This window comes from Camelus ferus, chromosome 5, assembly GCF_009834535.1.
Source record: "Camelus ferus isolate YT-003-E chromosome 5, BCGSAC_Cfer_1.0, whole genome shotgun sequence".
Lineage (NCBI taxonomy): Eukaryota > Metazoa > Chordata > Mammalia > Artiodactyla > Camelidae > Camelus > Camelus ferus.
The window spans coordinates 63674019-63695201 of record NC_045700.1 but is presented as its reverse complement, the minus strand read 5'-3'; the positions used below and the strand labels follow the sequence as shown (position 1 = coordinate 63695201).

Below are 21183 nucleotides of genomic sequence, written 5' to 3'. Positions count from 1 at the left end.
CATGATTGCAGTTAAATGCCGGTTATAAATTGATAGGAGTATTCTCATTAAGATTCAGACAATGAAAAGAACTTCAAACTATTTTTGAACTAGATTTGATATTTAGAATTAGAAACTAGAAATTTTATGTATTTCGATGTACCAATTTACATTTTAATGGTGTCTTTTGAGAGGAAGAATAAAAGGAGTTGGCTTACTACTTGTTCTAACAGTACCATTCTGCATTTTTATTGAATATTTTAAAACTATTCATACTTTTTTGTTGTTGTTTCTGTTAATTAGAATGAGGCATTGGAATTTGCGAAGTCTGTGGGCTACCCTTGCTTGTTGAGACCTTCTTATGTTTTGAGGTAATATATTGTTTTCTAAAACAATGATTTAAAAATCCAGAGATATAGAACTGCATTCTGTATGCTAATGGCATGAGGCTTTGTTGTGTAGTAATTTGTAAATCCATCAACAATCCCCACACCAACACAGCCAGACTGAGGACCTGTGCACAGTTCTTCAGCTTAATGCTTTTCCTTCAGGGAGTAACAGTACAAAGCGTCTACAATCCATCCTGCATCTTAGAAGGAGGGGTTAGAGTATTTCCTTGCCAAACGGAGGGAGGGTAGTTTTACACTGGAGAAAAGGACCATTTGAAAAACAAAAAAAGCGAAAACAAAACAAATTTGGGGTATCTTTCGCCACCATCCGTTTTCTAATACCCAGAAATGACAGCTTATCTTCGACTGTTGTTAGCACCTTCTGATGGTGCCTCTGGTTTGAGTGTTTAAGTTTTTGAAATCAGATTTTTTAATAAAAGAATTGTGATGTTGAAGGACATGGACAGTGAGGTTCTTTTGTAATAAACTTTGAAACTAAGTTCTGTTATCAAAGGAGAAGTTGTGACTTGTCACCTAGTCTCTTCAGATGTTACCACATGTAAGGAACTACTTCACTGAACAGGGGATAATGAGAGAAACATCATTTGCTGTGCACAATTTGAAAGTGTAAATGGAATTTGAGATAGGATCTTTTAAAATAATGAAAAATTTCAAATGAGGTGGAAAACTTTCCTTTTTATTTAAATGACATTTTGTGTAAACCACAGTCTAATAATACTACTTCTTTGAGGTGTTAATGTAAGTTAAGTTAAACAGCATACAGACGTTTAAGGGAGAGTCGCAGAAAGCAGCTCTGACTACCATGCTTCCTCTCATGACTGCAATCCATGTCTTTGTTTTAGTTTCCTGTGATGTGAATTATCAACGTTATTATGCTGTAGCCTTCCTGTCTTAAATAAAGGAAGAAATTGAAAGCTCCTTATGCAGAAAATTTGTAATAGAGTAGAAAAAGAAGGGAAAATGCTACTTTTTAAAAGGAAGTGGAAAGTAATATTTTTCTTTATTTCTTCTCTTCCTTCTTTTCTCCCCATCCATCCCATTCTGAAAATGCCAAAATTCAGAGTAAATTGATTTCAGATAACATTCTTTCTCAAGAATTTGAAGGGACATACTTGAATACATTTCAGTCAGATACTGTACATTATATTCACAAGTATTACTTAAAAAAAAATGATTCTTTTGTAACCCAGCTGAGGTAATAGAATGACCTGCTTTGACAGTATACCTGTGGGTTAAGATCAGCTATTGGTAATAATCACTGAAGAAATAAGTTTAGAGAAACTAGGTTCTAGAATAAATCCTTTTAAGGTTGGAGTGTTACCTGGAACCAGTAGAGAGTTAAAACAGTAAATCAGAAAGGGTGAATCTTGGGGACGTGCCATCTCTAAGAGCTACCATGATTCTTCTTAGGCATTGTCACAGGTCTCATACCTTCCTCATCCCCATCTTGGGGGATTATTTTTTTTTTACTTTGGTTGATTATCCCATTGATTACATAAAGTCTTAGTTTAGAAAAAGGCACCTCCTTTCTTAGCCCGGACTGGAATTAGAGGTTGCCTGGAATTCTTCTGAGAAACAATAATATCTAGCATGCTTTACTTCTGAAGTGGTAAAAGAAACTGACCTCTTTTTTTCCCTCTTCCTTACCCAGTGGGTCTGCCATGAATGTGGTTTTCTCCGAGGATGAGATGAAAAAATTCCTAGAGGAGGCCACTAGAGTCTCGCAGGTAGTGTCCAATTTCCTTTGGATTATTTTTACCTCTTCTGTTAATTGCTACCTTATTTTATATGCTGTATTTCTTTGTACAAGATGTTGTTAAGACAATTTTTCTTTTTTCTTCTACCCACTATTCTCCTACATATGGGAACTGAGAAAACACAAATGCATTTAATTATATTTAGATCCTTAGGGTTAGTGGAAGAAGAGGAAGACCAGTGCATATTTGGTCAGAACAGAGATGTATATGATTTTCTTCTTCAGGGGCAAGGCTGGCTAAGCGTCCTTATCTGTTCATGAGTTAGATGCTGGTCAAGTTGTCCCTGAGATTCCTAGCCTCCCATTCTCATCATGAAACGGTGAAGGCTCCCCTGACTTTGAATTCTCACACCTGGAGAGACTTTCTTAGCCTTGGTCAACTCCACAACTTTAATAGTAAATCCCTTCACTCACCTATTGATTTTTTTTTTCATTTTAGTACATTCTATTTGTAAGTTAATAAACATGTTTATAATATTGTGGTCTCTCAACCACCTTCCTCCGCTGCCCCCAGCTTTTACTTTCTCCTTCGGCATTACCTCAGTGTGATCCATTTAAGATTCACCCAGTGGGGTTATTGATCTGCAAACCTTGAGCTGTAGAGGATGAAAGTAATGTTTTCTTTTAAAAAGCATTCAAAAGCTAGTTGGGGCTTAAAAAAGAAGGAGAGAGAAAGAGAAAGCACATCTCGTATAGAAGAGTTTGATGTTAGGCAAGTGGAATTCGGAGGGAGCCGAGGAGTGAAATCAGAGGCATTTCAAAGAGGAATGAAGGGTATGGACTGTCCCTGCACATATAACGCTGGACCTCCTTTCTGTGTGGTAGTTGTCCCCCAAGGAAATTTGGTCAGTGAAGAAAGTGGATGAGAATAAACTCCGAGAAGAGACAGGAAGTATAAAAAAAGAAGCCAAGTGGAGTTTGAACTCACTTTTGTGTACAAGTCAGAAAATGGAGGAAGGAATCTGTCCAATGGACTAGTTTTCGTTAATGTGCTCTGGAGTGAGACACCGACTGTCCTCTTCTCTGTTTTATTTGCTGCCGGGTGTCCTGCCCACTCTCCTCCCGAGAAACCAGCAGCTGGACATAGCTGGTCTCACGTGAGGGCTGAGGCAGGTGTTCTCTCCATCCTGTTTGCAACCCTGGTTCTCACCGAGCCTCTACTTTAAATATTTTTTCTGCTATCATATGGACAAAACCTTTACAGGGCCAAAGGTTTGTAACAGAGATGTTCTGATTGAGTACTTCTGATTCAAGTCTCTCCATCAAACTGCAACAGAATCTGGGCTTCTCAATTCAGTGAACCTAGAGTAAAACCAGTCCCCATCAATCATCTATTTATGTGTTCATTCATATTTAGCACCTGCTGTATAATGGCATTTTTCTCAGGATCAGGGGTCAGTCTCACGAAAAGACAGTTTCTGCTCTGACAGAGGACCCTTTACTAGGACCATCAGACATCAAATAATTATAATATGATGAGCATTGCAATTGAGAAAATACATGAAGTTGAGGGAGAGTGTAAAAGGTTTGGAATCCAGTTCCTGAAGAAGGGACTTTTAAATTGATTCAAAATGGTTGGTTCAGAGTTAAAAGGTTTATATCCTGAGTGTGAGTAGGAAGAAAGAGCAGCATACGTGAAGGCCGGAAACTGAGAAAGACCATGGGGTTTCTAGAAACTGATAAAGCACCCACTTAACATGGCTACAGGGGGAGTGTTGATTATAATGATGGTGGAGTAGAAATGAAGTCTTTCTTTGTCAGTCATTGTACTAAGTTTGGATTTCAGTCATATTTTCTGAATACTGAATCACTATGCTGTACACCTGAAACTAACACAGTATTGTAAATCAACTATACTTCAAATTAAAAAAAAGAGCAATTAGAAGTAAAAAAAAAAAAGGGAAAAGCTTGCTCTGCTATAATACAGAGAGTGACATCTGGGACAAGACTGAATTCATGGAAAGAGGTTACGGGGCTGTCAGGTAGCTCAAGGTAGAGATGACAGTGCCTTGAATCAGAGTAATGATAGTAACCATGGATTCTAGAAATACCGAGAACGTGCACTGAGGATGTGAATGGATGGAGACAGAGGGTGAAAGAGGATAAAGGATGATTCCTGCATTTCTGCCTTCAACTAGATGGACAGTGATACCATTTATTGAAACAAGGCACACTGAAGGGGAAGTTTTAAAGGGGAAATTATATATTATTTAATTTTTGACCTTTCAAATATGAGGTGCTTGTGAAGAGTTCAAGTAAAGATTCTTTGAAAGTAAAGGATTATATAGATTTAGAATTGAAGATCCAGATCATGGCTAAAGATAGAGATATAAATATAGATTTGGAAATCAATAGCTTATCATTTTAATTGAAGCTTTGAGAATGGAAGTAATCACCAGGAAGAGGGCGTAGAGGCAAGGTGAAGAGTTAAGACAGAGATGAGAGGAAGCCTGGCATTAAGGGCTGAGTAGAGAAGAAAGAGCCATGAAGGCGCCTAGAAAGAGGCATGAAAATGTGGTTCATGGGCCAAAGGAAGAAAATACTTTAAAAAGGCTAACCATGGATAACGTTGCTGAAAGAGGGAACTTTAGTAAGAAATTTTCTTCCTCCACATTGTCAGGATGATTTCATAAATTTGTTCAATTGACCAGGATGGCAGATGCGGTCCTCGCCCCATTCAGATCCCTTTACCTGTGGGATTGCCCATCCCCCACCTGCTGTGGTAGCTGGTAACACCCCCCAGCTGCACTTCTGCTCAGGATAACTGTTCTCAGTCAAAGGGGAGCCTCAACCACGAGGCAAGATCCCTCACCTCATCACCACCCTCAAAACCCTGGACAGTGACTGACCTTTGCCTCAAGATGGGACTTTCTCTGTGCTGCAACTCATGCTCCAGAGCTCCCTGTAGGGTTAGGCTGAATCCAGTCCCCACTGAGACCACGAATGTAGTAACCCGTTCCAGCTGCCCAGTCTTGCTTCTCTCACTCCCTCGATAAATCACTTGAACAAAAATCCCTTAGGCTTGGCTAGAGAAATTGACTAAGACAGCTGATAAATTTTATCTTTTTTTTTTTCAAGTTATATCCTTATCATCATAATACAGAGAAAAATTCCTACATAGGTCTTAACACAGCTCTACGAGGCCTGCCAATAGTAAATATCCAATATTTTTAAAAGAGGGAACAGAGATGAAAAAACTTTTTTTTTTGCCTATCAAATAGGTTTTTGAAGAAAAGGAAGTGGGGAGATTTTCCTCATTTGGTAATAAATTTTAGGAAGAGAGCAGCCTGTTTGTGGCATAAAACTGGTTATTTTGAATTTTTCACAAAATTCAGTTCTATTTAAAGCATTCTGTTAAAGGAGATGAGATATATACATTGAATACATAGGCAGAGAATGATGAGCTCCCTGATAGTGGTGAAAAGGGGCTGGTGTTTAGAAGAAAAAGAGATGTTCAGAGAAGGCTTCAGGGAGGAGGTGGCATTGGAGCTAGGCCTTGAAGGATGGGTTGAAATGTAAACGATGAGGGTGAGGAGAGAGGTGGAGTGCATTTGGGAAGGAGAGACATGGAGACAGGGAGAGGCAGCGTTTGGTAAGAGAACAGCAGTGGTGCAGGTTGCCGGTCCCTGGGGCACAGAGGAGGAGAGATGCCTCAATCCTGGAGGTCTTCGTTCAGCCTCTCCATTTAGTCTGGAAAAAGCAAGCAGTGGTCGGGTTGTGGAGGGCATTGCAGCGTGTCATGAAGGAACTGAGTGCGGGAAGAAATTAAAGAATGATAAGGGGTCTGAAATAGCTGAGAAAAGAAGACATTTTAAGATGAATAAAGAGAAGTGATTTTGCAGTTGCAAAAGTCATACTTCAGAAGTTTAAGGCACGTCGGTTCCAGGTAAAGGATTCCATCTTTGCCTAAGAAAACTGAAACAAGATGCTGCTCTCCTAAGTTCTTCCACAATCTCAAATAGAGACTGATTGAAAGGCTTGAGAAAGATAAAAATAGGAAGAGAGAAAAAGCTTGAGCTAATACTAATCTATAATTATAAATAAAACAGAGGTTTATCATTCTGGCCAGAAAAGGACCCTCATTCTGCCCTCTCCTTAGCCTCCCCCTTTCTCTAACTCACCTAGAAGTCTGTATTTAAAATTTCAACACTCATGTTCAATTCACTGAGTACTCAAATTTGGAGAAAGACCCTCTTCCTCACCGTAAGCAAAGAATGACCTTGCTCTTATGAAACAAATTGGCTAATGAGTATGTGTAGTTTGTTTAGCATTAAGTTTTTCCCCCCCAAGTATTGCCCTGGTATTTACTTAAGATACACGATTTATTTGACACTATACATGTGATTTCAGCTAAAGGTTCTGCCCCTCTGTCTTCCTTGGTGACAGGAACACCCAGTGGTGCTGACGAAATTTATTGAGGGGGCTCGGGAAGTGGAAATGGACGCTGTTGGCAAAGACGGAAGAGTAAGTGCCTTATCCTCCACCTCCCCCGTCCCTGCCTTCCCATCAGAATTTTTTTTTTTCCTGGCAATTTTGAAACATAATGCAGGTCAATGTTCATGATTTCTACAAAACAGGTCTCTAATAATAGTGGGGACAAGCTGCTCAGTCCAAAAAAAATGTTCAGATTCACTGACAATTCCGTTGATGTGTCATGGGTATCATATCTTCTGTGTTTCATACTGCTAGAATTTCTCTTTGATGATATTCAAAATTAATTATCATCCTGTGCTCATTCTTTTTGAATAGATTTTCGCTCTCATTTTCTTTTGTCTGTGGGTTTCCTTTTATGTTTCAATGGATATTATAAAAACACCCAATACTTTTCTTTCTGAAGTTCCTAAATGAATCCCTACTTTTTCTTCTCTCTTGATTTTTCGTCCTCCCCCTTTTTATTTATTATTGGTTAATAAAGGTAAAATTAAACAGAGGAGGGTGGATAAGGGTAATAATAACATACAACTGGCTTACCACACCATATCTTGTATTGCTAATACAAAGAACACCTCCGCCTTCAGGGAGAAATGAAAACATGAAGAATGCTTTCCTTTAGTTTTCACATTGTGCTAACAAGGCATTTATGATTTATCTTGAATGACAGGAAGTTGTATTTTAGGGAGTCTGCATCATTTTGTTTGCTTTAAGGTAAAATCAAAAGTTGGCCTTCCTTTTCTACTTCGTACTCTATTGAAAATGTTAAATAATTTTTTGTTTGTTTTATTCTGTATTTATTTATTTATGTTTTTATCTTCTAGATTAACAATTTAAAGTAGAGTTTTTTAAAATATATATGTATATATACATCTGTGTATATGTATATAATAATGACAACTTCTTACCACAGAATCATATACTCTAGAGTTTAAGCACCCCTAGAAATTGTTTATTTCAACCCCATACACCCCAAGGATGAGGATTTTCTTCAGCATCCCTGGAAAGCGGTCACTTGCTCTCTGTTTAACCCTTTTGGTTATACAGAACAGAGACAGTTGTAGGATTACATATATATTTGTTTATTTTTGTTCCTTGCCTTTACTTCTTGGACATCTCACATATTCCTTCTCTTGAACTAAGGTCTGCTTCCCTAGAATTTTCATCCCTGACCTCCTGGCCTCCAGAGTTATAGAGCATATGCTTAATCTTTTCCTCTTTTTTTTTTTTTTTTTTTTTAACATTTTGTGTATTTGAGACTGAGATACAAAATAAAAGGAATGTGATCATACCAATGTGGAATTGATGTAAGGCTGGCCCACACACATTTGTGTGTTTTCAAATACTGTGCTGGTGAAGTAATGCTGGTCTGTTGGCCTGATCTGGCTCCAGCTTGCTAGGACGTGCTCTTGCCCTAAGCATCTCTTAGGCATCAACCACTGTTTACCATCCTGGACCCCTTCTCTTGGAAGTGTTCCAGGTTATTCACAGAATTTTCAAACAGTCACACTCAGAAATGGACATAGTACTTCAGACGTATAACTTTTTCAGAGCTCAGTGGGACCGTTGTCTCCCCATTTCCAGACAGTATGAAAAAGTCTGAGTGCTTACTCTGCACTAAATACCGTGCCGGGCACTGTATATGTGTTCTCTTTCATCTTTACAGACATTCTTTGAGGCAGATACTATTGTTGTTTCTATCCTATCAGAAACCAAGGCTGAGCAGATGAAGTACCTTGCCCAGGCCACAGAACTCTTAAGTGGCTGGTGTACTGAGACTCACATGTCACTATGCTTTAAGTCATCCATAAATCTGATAAACAATCTTCTCTGTAATTTATTTAAGTCTTTTACAGTCACCCAATTATTCTCCCCCATCTCAGCTTTATCATTTCCCAAAGACACACATACTATTAACATTCTGGTTATAGTGATTGAGGCCATAAACTTTGCAATCTGACAGGTAAGAGTTCAAAATCCTGACCTGGTCACATAGTAGTCACATGTACTTGGGTTATTTATTTCTATATTGCCTTGGTTTTCTTATCTCTAAAAGAGGACAAGAATATCTTCCTCTTGCTTCCCTCTTGTCTCAAATTTCAATTTAAAGATCTCTTGATCTTTTGAGCTTCAGTTCTCTTTCTGATCCACCTCAGTTATAACATTTATCTAGCTAAATATTCACCTCTCCATCTTTTCTTTTCCAGAGCCTAAAACTTAACCTAGAAAGGAAAGATAAAGATATCTTCAGTGCTTCCCCAATGCTTTAGTTTCCTCTTCATTCTCAAAAGTCAATATGAGTTGACTTAGTTGTCTTCTTGTCCTGTTATTTATACCTATTCTAATCAATGCAAGAGGGAGGTAAGCTCTCAAGACACTCTCAGCTGCCCCTTGAGGTGATCTGTCACTGCACAGGGCTTGGTGAGGCTCCATGGCAGCTCTTTCTAGTCCTCTCATCAGGGACTTAGCAGAGAAACTAATCAATGCTGGAGGCATCTGTTAGAATCAAGGGAGTGCGCGAGGCAGTAGCTTCACTGAAGTAAGCCCCTGATGTCGACTGAAATAAATGGGCAACCTAGAAGTTGAGAGTTATGTTTTATTTGGCGGGAGGACTCGAGCCTGGATGACAGCCTCTCAGATGCTCTGAGGGACTTCTCCCAAGAGGTGGGGCAGGAGCTAGGATATATAGGAGCTTTACAACAAGGACCAGGTAGTTGGAACAATAAAAGATTACTTGTTATCTAAAGAAAACCAGGCATCTCAAGTTAAAGAATTTAGTGCTTTTCTGTGTATGGGAGGGAGCAAACATTTGGGCTCATTGAATTCATTCCTTTGACAAGCATCTAGCTATCTAGGGCTATATTGTCCTTTATTATTCTGAGTCCCCTCAGGGTGCACCATTGTGAGTGGCCACAGAGGCTGGGCTGCAGGCTAGTCTTCAATGGGGGGTGGTGGCAGCCGCTGATGACTTGATGGTTTCAGCATTCTTTGTTTACTGATATGGCTTGCAGTATTTTTCGTTCACACTGACAACTCTTTCTGAAATCTTCTTTTGACCAGGTTATCTCCCATGCCATCTCTGAACACGTGGAAGATGCAGGCGTCCACTCGGGAGATGCTACTCTGATGCTGCCCACACAAACCATCAGCCAAGGAGCTATTGAAAAGGTCATCATTTATAAATAAAAGTGAAAGGGGAAAGACAGAAATTAAAAAAATAATTTAACTAGGTAGCAGTGTAGGACATGCGCTAGGTGAAATTTAATTATGAGGGGAACTTCCTTGCTCTGAGTCTGCTGGGTATTTTAAAAGTAACAATTTCCTTCACTAATCTTTAGAGCCCATTTGGTTGCCTACTAGCGCGGTGGCTCTCTAACTTCAGTGTGCGTCATAACCATCCGAGGAACTTGTTAAAACACAGGTTTCAGACTCCATCCCCAGTTTCTGATTCTGTCGTTCTAAGTGGAGCCACAGAATTTGCCTTTTTAACAAGTTCTCATGTGATCCTGTTGCCGCCCATCTGGGGACCACATCTGGATATCTGCTGCGGCAGATGATTCTAGTGTTTGAGAGCCAATTACAGGTGAACAGCATCTAAAGCCATGCTTCTCAGTTAGAAGCAGGTGTGCAGCAGTCCCATGAGAACCTTCTGGAACCGACGCTTTCACTGTCTGCCCTTACCCTCACCTCAAACAGCACTTTATGCTTCTTTCAATCCCTCTTTTGGAACCACTGCCTTAGAGGCTTTTCCAGGAATGATGACTCTGCTTCAGTACTCAGTATGCACTGCTCGGTGTCATCTTAGAGACAATTATCTTAAATAACTCTTGGGGATGTTCCTTTAGTGTGCAGGTATATGAGGTTAGGCTTAGCTTTTTCGGTGAGACTTCGCAGTAATCCTGCCATTGGAATCTAGGCAGGCCTGTCTGACTAGCTGTGCAGTGGGCTGGATTCTGAAGTTTTAGAATGTGAAGCAGTAATCTGGTTTGTAGCACCAGCAGCATAGAAGAACAACATCCCAGAATTTCAAATGTGCTTCAGTGCTTCATATCAGGGTAAATGACCTTGAGAACTCAGATTTCTCCAGGTCTCTCAGAGCTGCGTGCCCATGGACTCTACTTCCTTTTATAACTGATTAAGTTACTGAACCACTTTTGTGAGAGTATTGTGAAAACCTCCTGATTCTAGAAGTCAGTGCCCTCTCTTTGCATGAGTACCTTCCGGCCCTGGTTGGAGGCAGGAATTCCTCTGTGTGACACGCAGAGCCTCCCCACAAGGATATATGTTTCCTTCTGACCATAATACCTACCCTTGTAGAGTCCAGGGCAAAAGCAAAGCACATAAAAGAAATCTCTCTGGTCTCTTTGCAGCACCATGTAATTTCAGGGCCTGCACTCCTCAGCAGGGGCGTCGTTAGATAGAGTTTGGACTACAGCTTTTGGTTCCGAAACAATAGACTGAAAGGATTCTATTTAGCCCTCGAAGTAAAACCAGTGTCTATAATTGTAGGTAGATAGCTACATTTGGCAGAAAGATAATCCTGTAAGATTATTTGTTCTTTTCTCTGCTATCCTGTTGTAAATATTTAGTGCATATAGTACAAATATTACTTTGTTAATAGCTTATTTTGTTAACAGAAGAATGGATTCTATTATTATTACTATTACTATTACTATTAGTATTATTATGATTAGTGGAGATGTAGCTCTCTGTAAAGAGAAATTAAAGACATCTAATTAAGGTGCTGCACTTTGTTTTTAAACTAACGAATGTTCTTTAGCTCTGTATCATTGTCCTTTTAATCTAGGTGAAGGATGCTACCCGAAAAATCGCAAAGGCTTTTGCCATCTCTGGCCCATTCAATGTCCAGTTTCTTGTCAAAGGAAACAACGTCTTGGTAAGAAATGCCACAATGTTTGAGAAGACACCACTGCTGTGTTAGGTGGTGCTGGTTTGTGTCCCTTCGGTAATCTGTGTGAACACAGTGGCAGAGCATCTGAGAGCCCTGCAGGTGACTGTGTCTGAGAATGGGGTGCTGTGCAGCATACAACACCTGCCTCGTTTGAAGCACAGGCTCTTGGTGGCACTGACATGTCGGTCTCAGCTTTGTAAAGCGCTCTGATCCACTGCACGGAAGATCACTGTCTGCCACCTACAGTATAGTATGGATGGATGCAGTGACTGTGATTAAGTAATCTGAGCATGTAGAACAGTCATAAATTATATGCACTGAAGTTTTGCTTCACTCCTTTCTCTGAAAAGAAAGCTGTTTGGATACATTTACAAAAAAAAATGTTAAGTCAATGAAGTTAGTCTTAATTAATTTAGTCTACTTAATGTAACCAATTAGTAACCAATGCTGATTCATCACCTACTAGGCAAAGTCATAAGTTGGCTAAAAGGTGTACAGAACACAGTCTCTGCTCAAGACTCTCAGCTTAGTGAGGACTAGGGAGAAGACGAGTTTGTAGATAACTATAACACAAGTCAAATAGCTGCTAGAAGGGATGGACAGATAAAGTGGTGTTGGAGTCATGGGCTACAGAGAGCTTGTTTGCTAGCGTGTGTGTGTGTGTGTCTGTGCGCAGGTGTGTTCATGAGCATGTATTTGAGTGTCATATGCCGGGTTTGGGGTGCATCATAAAAGACTTCAAAGAAGACTCTGAAATTTTAGCTGTATCTTAAAGGATAGCTAGGATTTCGATAAGACGGGAAGATAGAGAGGACAGTACACATTACAACGTCTGTGAGAAAATTTGGCACATTTTAAGAGGTAGTGACTTGTTCAGTTCAGCAAGGCCATCTTTCTAGGGAAATCATGGAAGGTGAAAGAAAGAAAGACTGGGATCAGGAAGGTAGTACAAGAGAACACAGAGGGGTTCACCGAGGCAAGAGGAGGGAAGGCTTTCAAGAACTAGACTTTCGTCTGATGTCTAGTAGAAATCTGCTGGAGGCTTTGCAGTAACGATGCGGCTTTATCTGAATTCTGTGTTGAAGTAAGTCTGTCAGCAACGTGTGGGGATGGAATTGTGAATAGGGGATGGGAGAAAAGTTAGAATTCAAAGATACTGACTGAAAGGAAACCAAGTTAGCAGGTGTCAAGCAGCGGGAAGGAAAAGAAGAGGCTGGTGACACAAGCGCTGGGACCCAGCCAGTAACAGCAGGAACCCAAGGGGCAGGGAGCATATTAATGTCGTCGCTGGCTCTCACCGTCCTTTCTCCTCTGTTGAATTTTGTTACCTCTCCAGGTGATTGAGTGTAACCTGAGAGCTTCTCGATCCTTCCCCTTTGTTTCCAAGACACTTGGGGTAGACTTCATTGATGTGGCCACCAAGGTGATGATTGGAGAGAACGTTGATGAGAAACCCCTTCCAACACTGGAGCACCCCATAATTCCTGCTGACTATGTTGCAATTAAGGTAACATTTTCAAAAATCTATTAGTCATTGTTCAAGTTCCCAAGAAATTAAAAGAAAGATTTTCATCAAAAATAATCTTGATATTTTATGAACCTTCTAACTGAAGTGCTAGACTAGAGGCTTATGATGTTTACTTTGAATAATACAATGTAGTTGCTCTACAGGCAGCTTTATGTGTACTATTGTGCATTTCAAAAAATTTTAAAAGTATTTAGAATGTAATAACTTCAAAACCAACTAGCTGAGTAAAATATAAACTACATTTATGCAGCTGATGCATAACGGTGCCAGTTTAGTTGGTAAACAGAGATTCTGGATATATTTTCTTAGGATAAGGCTTGAATTGTGCCAGGACTTCAGGAATGCATGAATCTTGTAAAAGTGTTACCCTACAGTGGTGGTTAAATTTTTACTGCCTTGGCTACTTTGCTTAGTTCCCAGTGCATATAAGTTATATTTACATTATACTGTAGTCTGTTAAGTGTGCAATAACATTATGACTAAAGAAACAATGTACATAGCTTAATTAAAAACTACTTTATTGCTAAAAATACCCATCATCATCTGAGACTTCAGCAAGTCATAATCTTTTTACAGTAGTAACATGAACGATCACTGGTCACAGATCATCATAACAAATATAATCATAATGAAAAAGTTTGAAATATTGTGAGAATGACCAAAATGTGACACAGAGACATGAAGTGAGTAAATGCTGTTGAAAGAATGGAGCCAGTACACTTGCTTGGTGCAGGGCTGCCACAAAGCTTCAATTTGTAAAAAATGCATTAGCTGTGAAGTGCAATAAAGTAAAGCATAATAAAATGAGAGATGCCTGTATATATGGATATTGCTAGTAAGAACTTAATAATAAGTCCATTGTGCTTTTCTAGGTGCCTCAGTATGCCCATGGACACAGTATTTATAATTATGACCCTTAACTACCTCACTGGACAGTATGAGGATTAGTAAAATATATCAGTATATTTGAATTGTTTAGATAAAGTACACAATGCAATTTATATTGTATATGTTTCTGTGACATTTACACATTTTGTACATCTTCAGAAGGTTTCCATTTCTGTATGTATTAGTTACCTCAACCATACTTGTGTTACAGCTGAGACCATGACTTTTATAGTAGAAGTTTTAAGTTGAAGCTATAAATAAAAAGTACTTAATAGTCCTGTTATGTTAATAACTTAGGATGCCCTGGATTTTATGGTCCATTGAGATGGAATGCCACTTCTTATGTTGGGGGAGGGTGGCATTTTATTCCTGGAGGCTGTGATACAACATAAACTATTAGAGCTCTCAGTGGGAAAATATATATACATAGGATTTTTGTTTGTTTGTTTGAGACCAGCAAGTAGAAGGCCCCCCCAAATATTTTTCCATTGGTTCATCTATATATGAGTTTCAAAGTCACATGTCTTTATTCTTAGACACAGGGTTATACACACACACATGGGTACACACATATGGGTATGAAACAATTTCCAACTAATAACAGTACTGATAGATATGAAATTTTTCAAAATGCACTGCGTTTTCCAGTTTACTTCTTTTCTACTGATCATTGTACAGGAATCTTGATTTTTTTTGTCAAGTAACTTGTTCACAGTCAGTCTTAAAATGGTCCTAGTGAGGTGGGTGGATATCAACAGGTGATGTGCAGAGAGAGCAGGAATATATAATAACTTGACTAAGATGACCCCGTTGAATAACCTCAAGCAAGAATTCCCATGATGACATGGAGGAGTGCCAGAATCAGAGGAGGAATAGTCTAGACTGGATAAATGGATATACAGAAGAAATGAGAATTTGGTTCTTAGTGAACTGCACTGATAAAATAAAGAAAAGGAAGCACTCTTATCTGTGTTCTAGTTTGTATGAAAGTTCTGGGCAAAAGTGTTTCCAAGCAGAATGTTTTTCAAGGCTTTTTAAGAGGCGTCAACAACAGTTTAATGTCTCAGAAGTCAGCTTGCAGACAGACATTTCTGGCAAGGTGGCTTGTTTCAAGTCCAAATGATCAGAACAAGAAGAGTAATGTTTCAAAAGCCTACCAAGAAAAAAAAATGTGTTTGAACTCTGTTTGGGAGATCCATGCCCAGCAGACTTCGATTGAAATCACTCCAGTAAGAATATGTGTAGGCCAGATTAGAAACACTGGCCTAGTCTGGTCACTGGGGTCCTATTTACAGAAATAATTTGTGATTATTTAATCCAAGTTTTTGGCCAAGAGCTCAAGAAATTTCTGGAACAGGAGTTTAAAGCTATTTTTCAAGTCAGATGCTTAGACCAAAGAAACTTTTTACGTGTCTACCAGAGCCTAAATGAATCCTATGCGAGATGATTCACTAAATGTATTTATCCTCCCTTATTCCTTTTATACCTTTTTCTCACATACTTCTCCCACCTGTTATTTTTGACAGGCTCCAATGTTCTCCTGGCCCCGGTTGAGGGACGCTGACCCCATCCTGCGCTGTGAGATGGCTTCCACCGGAGAGGTAACTAGTTCATGATCCATGGACACTTTCGACTTTGAAATCTATGGTTTTATGATCTGAATATAGTGAGTAAGTTAGTAAGTAGTAAGGAAGACACTTCTTTTGCTATCAGAGTAAGTCTGAAAGGGCTTAAGAAGTTTGAACTGAGGAAAAATCTTTTGCTTTTGCAGACCAGAGTCTAAATTTTCACTTGTATTTCAACATGTGACCATAATACGTGTGTTTGTCATTCATTTCCACATCACACATTGAGAATGTCTTTCAAATATTTCTCTTGACATCTAAGTAAATATCTTCTGGTTCTTTCTTTTTATTTTAAGTTTCTCCAGTCTTTCTGTAACAGCACGGCTCTCCACTCCCCTAACTTGCCTTGCTACAGGGAAATTAGACCGTGGAGTTTTTACTAGCAATATGGAGAGTGAATGTACAGCATGAGAAAGATAACGGGGGCTGAAACATTGTGGAATCTGCAGATACATGCAGAATCCCAGGGCCACTTTCAAAGCAACTTTAACCTCCCAGGGATTATCTAAAGACTATAATGGGACTGGCCACTGGATGTCCCTCTTCACTTGTGTTGGGGACTCTGTCAGCTGAAGGTTTCTTTAAGAATGTGAAATGTGTTTCTTGTAGAGATCTGTCAGATTCCAGAGAGTTCCCTACATGTCAGTGTCAGGACATTTTATAAATCACCTAGCCCTTGACAGACTTACTCGATACAACCTTCAGATTCTCATCAGTGCACCCGGGAGTGGCAGCATCAGACTGGGAAGCACCATTGTTTCCTCTTGGTATTGAGGAAAACCTGGAAGGGGAAAATACTTAATTGTAACAAATACGTGATGTTTTATATGGTTGCCTGGTTACAGGCAAGATGTGTGGTGAGAAGCCAAGTGAGACCAGAAGGGAGGCAGGGAGGAATAAATGGCTATCTCGTTTGAATTTGGACTGATGATTGCCTTCTCTTAGCAGCTTTGCTGCTTCTGTTAATTTAATAGGTGAGAAAACCTAAGTTGAAAATGAGGGACCTACGTTACATTTCTCTGCTGTTTGAGGAGACAGTCTTTCAGGTCTGTCTTGATCCCATGGTCACTCAGCAGCGGGGCTGTTTTCAGTTGGCTCAGGGTTCAGATCAGGGAGAGATCTGTTTCCTTCATGCTGTTTTCTCTAGTGTGGCAAATCTATTTTCAGCACTTAAGTCCATTCTGTTTCCAAACATACATTATTGGAGTGGTTGAAATACGAACATGTGAGAGAATTAGAAATCCAGCTCCCCCTTTCTTGTCTCTGTTTCAGAGGTATAGACAGAGAATTCTCCTTCCATTATTAGAGTCATATTTCCAGGTGTTACGTTACAAGGTCTGCTGTATAACCAAAAATCAGAATAATTCTAGCTCGGTGAAATCTTAGTTATGCTTCAGCGACATTTGCAATGTTTAAAAGGCTTGTTGTGGGATTAAATAAGCCTTCAGCATTCCTAGTGGTGAGGTGAGGTGGTAGTCCTGATCTTTGCTTACATATTTAGTTACTTCCTCTGTTTTTTGTAGAAAACTGCTGAAACTTCTGAAGTATTGTTGCATATGCACTTACTATGGGATTGCCCAGGTTCTTTCAGTAGAATTTGGCTCCTGTTAACTTAGGTTGATATTGCTTAAGTTGGTTGGTCAGTACTTGTCCAAAGAAAATATTCTCTGTGGAGTGAAAAGCAGCATGTACTGGTGGTCAACTGAAAATCACAGTCATGAGAACTTTCTTTTGACAGTAAGGGAGTCATTTGCTTCAAGAATAAATTTAGCCATCAGTGCTATTTACTGTAATGGTGGTTCTGTACCTGTGCCAAATGATGATGTGCATGGCAGAATCTACCCCCATCAGGCTTACATAGAGCACTTGTTCTGTAGTTACGGTGGTCATTTGACTTGCAGCACAGTTACCCTAGAAGAAGCCCCTGTATATCCTAACATTACGTATTAATTTGGATTTTTTTTTTACATATGGCTATAGTATTCAGGACTAGTAGCAAGGTATTTTTTGTTCATTTTTATGAAAATAATAATAATAATAAAACAAGCTTCTTTGAGATTGTCATAGATATATTGAATTTCTCAGAAGGCTTTCTCCTTAGCTGTCTGAAATGACTCCTAGCCAATTGATCAGCAGTTACGCATTTGTGCTCCTGACCCGTGAACTCACGCACTGTTGCATAGCATACACGGCATATACTGTTATTTAAACATTAAGTGAAATTAACATTTGGTAACCCACCTCATTATGGGCTAGAAGCTGTGATTTGTATCCAAATATCTCACAGTAGAATTCAGTTATGTTGCTCCATGGAGTATTGTTGGATAGAGAAAGCATTGCTTATTTATTCATTATGCTTAATTAAAAACATAAGATACATCTACTTTGGTCCGACTTTTAATCCCTGGATTCAGATTGCATGGTCTTTGGGCAGCTGAATCAATAAAACCTAGCATAGGGAGTCTGTGGCTTTCCATTTGTGTCTTTTTTTCGTAAGGGTGGTTGACTGTCATTTGCTTCCTTTTACTTAATTTTTTTCATTTATCCTAAACAGGTGGCTTGCTTTGGTGAAGGTATTCATACAGCTTTCCTAAAGGCGATGCTTTCCACAGGGTTTAAGATACCCCAGAAAGGCATCCTGATTGGAATCCAGGTAAGTGGTGTGTGGCTGTGTGCATGCCTGTGGGCACATGCTGACAGTGGCTGGGGGAAAGCACCTTAATTGTGGTACAGAAGAGGGGAGATTTGTTTAAAGTTCCACTGCAGAGAACAACAACCTCTACAAAGAATGGGCATTTGTTTTCTGTATGTTCTCTGATTTTTGCTTTTTTTCTACTGCAGCAGCTAATACAAGTAAGTGAATAAACAAACAAATGAAAAACAGAAAGAGAAAGTCTTTAGGGAAGGGATATTTTTCCTGAAGGGGATCTCTTCTATTTCTTGGTTACATCTTTTTTTATTTATTTTTGCTTTCAGTTCTTCCTCTTTAGCTTCTGAACACAGGCTTTCCGTAAATTTGAGTCTTACCTCTTCTTTCTTTCTGTCTCTGTCTCTATCTCTTGATTTTCCCCTTTGACAGATCAGTCATGTCTATGGTATCCACTCTCCTGTCTGAAACTATCAACTTTAAATCTTTATCCTCAGCCATTCCATATTTCTAACAATCTGCTGGGTAACTCTATCTGGATGTTTTAAATTCAACACACCCCAAACTGAAGTCATATTATCCCCTCCTGACCTCTATTCCTCCCTTCCTTATAGTCATTCATTCACATTTCAATTTCTACTAAATGTCAGTGATTCAAAGCTGAAGAAGATATAGACATTATTTGAGAAATTGTCTCAGTCTGATACACCAACACTAATTGAGAGTTCTTAAAAGGCAGTGACTTAATGGGCTTGAGAAAGTCAGCACATCCCACAGTATACTTGAAATATTACTACTTAGTAAAGTCTTCTAAGTTAATTCAGGGTGAAATAATCATAAGTGGATATCTTCATCCAATGAAAAGGGCATTATTGCCTTATTATTGCAAGTCAAATGTAAATCTTAGGGCAAAAGGGGAACCCGGAAACTCTTAATACTGTTTGGAATAATTATTGCGAGAATGTACAAACTGTTTGTTTATGCATTTCCTAAAAAATACTAGATGTTTCCCAACTGATCATTCACTTTCATTTGAGACTAGTAATTCTTGGAGACTATAAAAACAATAGATGATGTTGTATGTCACCCCTGCCATACTTTTAATAAGTTCAAACCCTGCATGGTTACATACAAATCAATAAAAATATAATTAGAGTAGTACCAGGTATTTTCAAGTCAATGGGTGGTTATCATAGATGCCGTCTCACTAGGGTGCCTTAATATCAGCAAATTAGACTCTGGAGACTGGCTGATAGTGGCTTTGAAGAAGTTTCTGCAGAGAGTAACTTGGGATTTTGCTTCATAAAGGTGCCAGAAGGGCGATGGTGAACAGTTAGAGCAGAGGCTAACAAGATGACTTGAAGTTGTGAAACTTAATGGTAGTTTAGAGACATACTGCACCATATGAGAGACTCATCACATTATAAATGGGTATTAAGTATTATTAAGTCACAAGTCTGAGAGTATTTGCCCAACTTTCAGTTATGGCTTAAAGTTTAATGTGAGACCTGGGGGCATTCAGAGGAGACCATGCCCTTAGTCTCCATCCTCACAACTAATCATAACAGTGCTAACATTTAGAAATACCAGTTTAGGAAGGCAGTGATGTATAAAATCGTGCCTTGTTTGGTTCCAGTGCTGCGGGGAAATGTAAAGCAAAAATTAATTTGATCCCTATGAAGCACTTGTGTGATTTTGGCATCAGTGAACGGGATTTTTGCTTTGTAGGGAAAAAGGGGTTTTATAGGGGGAAAAAAGAGTCTTCTTAAAGCCATGAGGTTCTGTTCATTGAACTTCTACCTTTCAGTGTATTCTTTTTTAAATAAATCAATGTTCTAGCAGCTTCCTGAATTTTTGCACAGAGCTTTCTCCCTGTGCATGAGTACATAATGTTAGAATTTAAATAGATATGTATTTTAATTACAAAATTTTAAAAAGTGCATTTAAAGAAATATTTAATAAAATTATATTTGATAAAATATTTGCACCTGTAGTAAAACTGATCATCAATACTCTAAGCCTCTAGAAATAGGCAAGAATCATTTTCTGACCTACTTTATATGGGAAGCAAAGAAAAGCTGATGTCTCCAACAGTTAATGTATAATCTCTTCATTACTATGTGGAGGATTTTCATTTACAGTGATTTTTAAAAAAATGTGTAGTCATAAATTTAGCTGAACACTATGACACAATATACTAACCAGAAAGTTAATAGTTATATAACTCACTGGGCATCTTTTTTAGTTAGAATGGGACCAAATCTAGTCTCAACTTTTTACCTAGGCTTCATAGCAACTGTGGATAAATTAGAATTCCATATTTCAGCATACATTGTCCTTTAAAAGAATCATTTTATTTAACTTGTTTCCACTGGGCCAGAAGAAGTCATATAAACTTGTTCAAATATATAGAGTCAGAACTGGAGGGGACCTAAAATAGTATTGCTAATATATAAATGTGGATTAGGGCCAGTAAATACAAGAGAAGGCATTTAGTTATGTAATGACGTACTAAGAAAGCAAGTCCACAACTGCATTTTGATTTCTTAAAATAATCATTCATTTCATGTGGTGCTGTGGAGAGCACTGGTAGCCAGCACTGGTGCAGTAATTTGCTTTATTATCCCTTCACATATAAGTGGAGAGGATGGTCGGTCCCATTTATTTGAAGTGAAGGTTTTCTTTTCTCTTTATTGCCCCACCCTGATCCAGCTGCCTGCTATGAGTAGAAGGATTTACTTGAAGAAACCTTAACTCTAATTTTTCACAACAAGTTGCAAGAGAAAATTGGGAGGTGGGGGAGAGAAATATGGAGTAAAGGCAAAAATGACTCAGAGCCAGGAAACATTTTTTCTTATTATTGGTGGGTTAACACATATTTTAAATAGTAATTTAGTACTAGCAAGTATCCACCACTTCTCAACATTTAGTAGATCGTATGGGTGTGTTTGTGTGTGTGCACACATGCATGCATACAGGCTCATTGGTTTTATGTCAGTTTTCCTAA

At 38.8% G+C, this 21183-nt stretch overlaps 1 protein-coding gene across 1 annotated transcript in view; it reads left to right on the top strand.

Annotated features, from left to right (window-relative positions):
• The window catches only part of CPS1 (carbamoyl-phosphate synthase 1), a 124109-nt gene that overhangs the window by 94572 nt on the left and 8354 nt on the right, over positions 1-21183 (top strand). Inside the window, 8 exon segments of the mRNA XM_032479946.1 lie at positions 283-350; positions 2041-2116; positions 6532-6609; positions 9637-9744; positions 11384-11473; positions 12825-12995; positions 15431-15505; positions 18084-18182. Of these exon segments, the coding sequence (XP_032335837.1) occupies positions 283-350; positions 2041-2116; positions 6532-6609; positions 9637-9744; positions 11384-11473; positions 12825-12995; positions 15431-15505; positions 18084-18182 (765 nt within the window).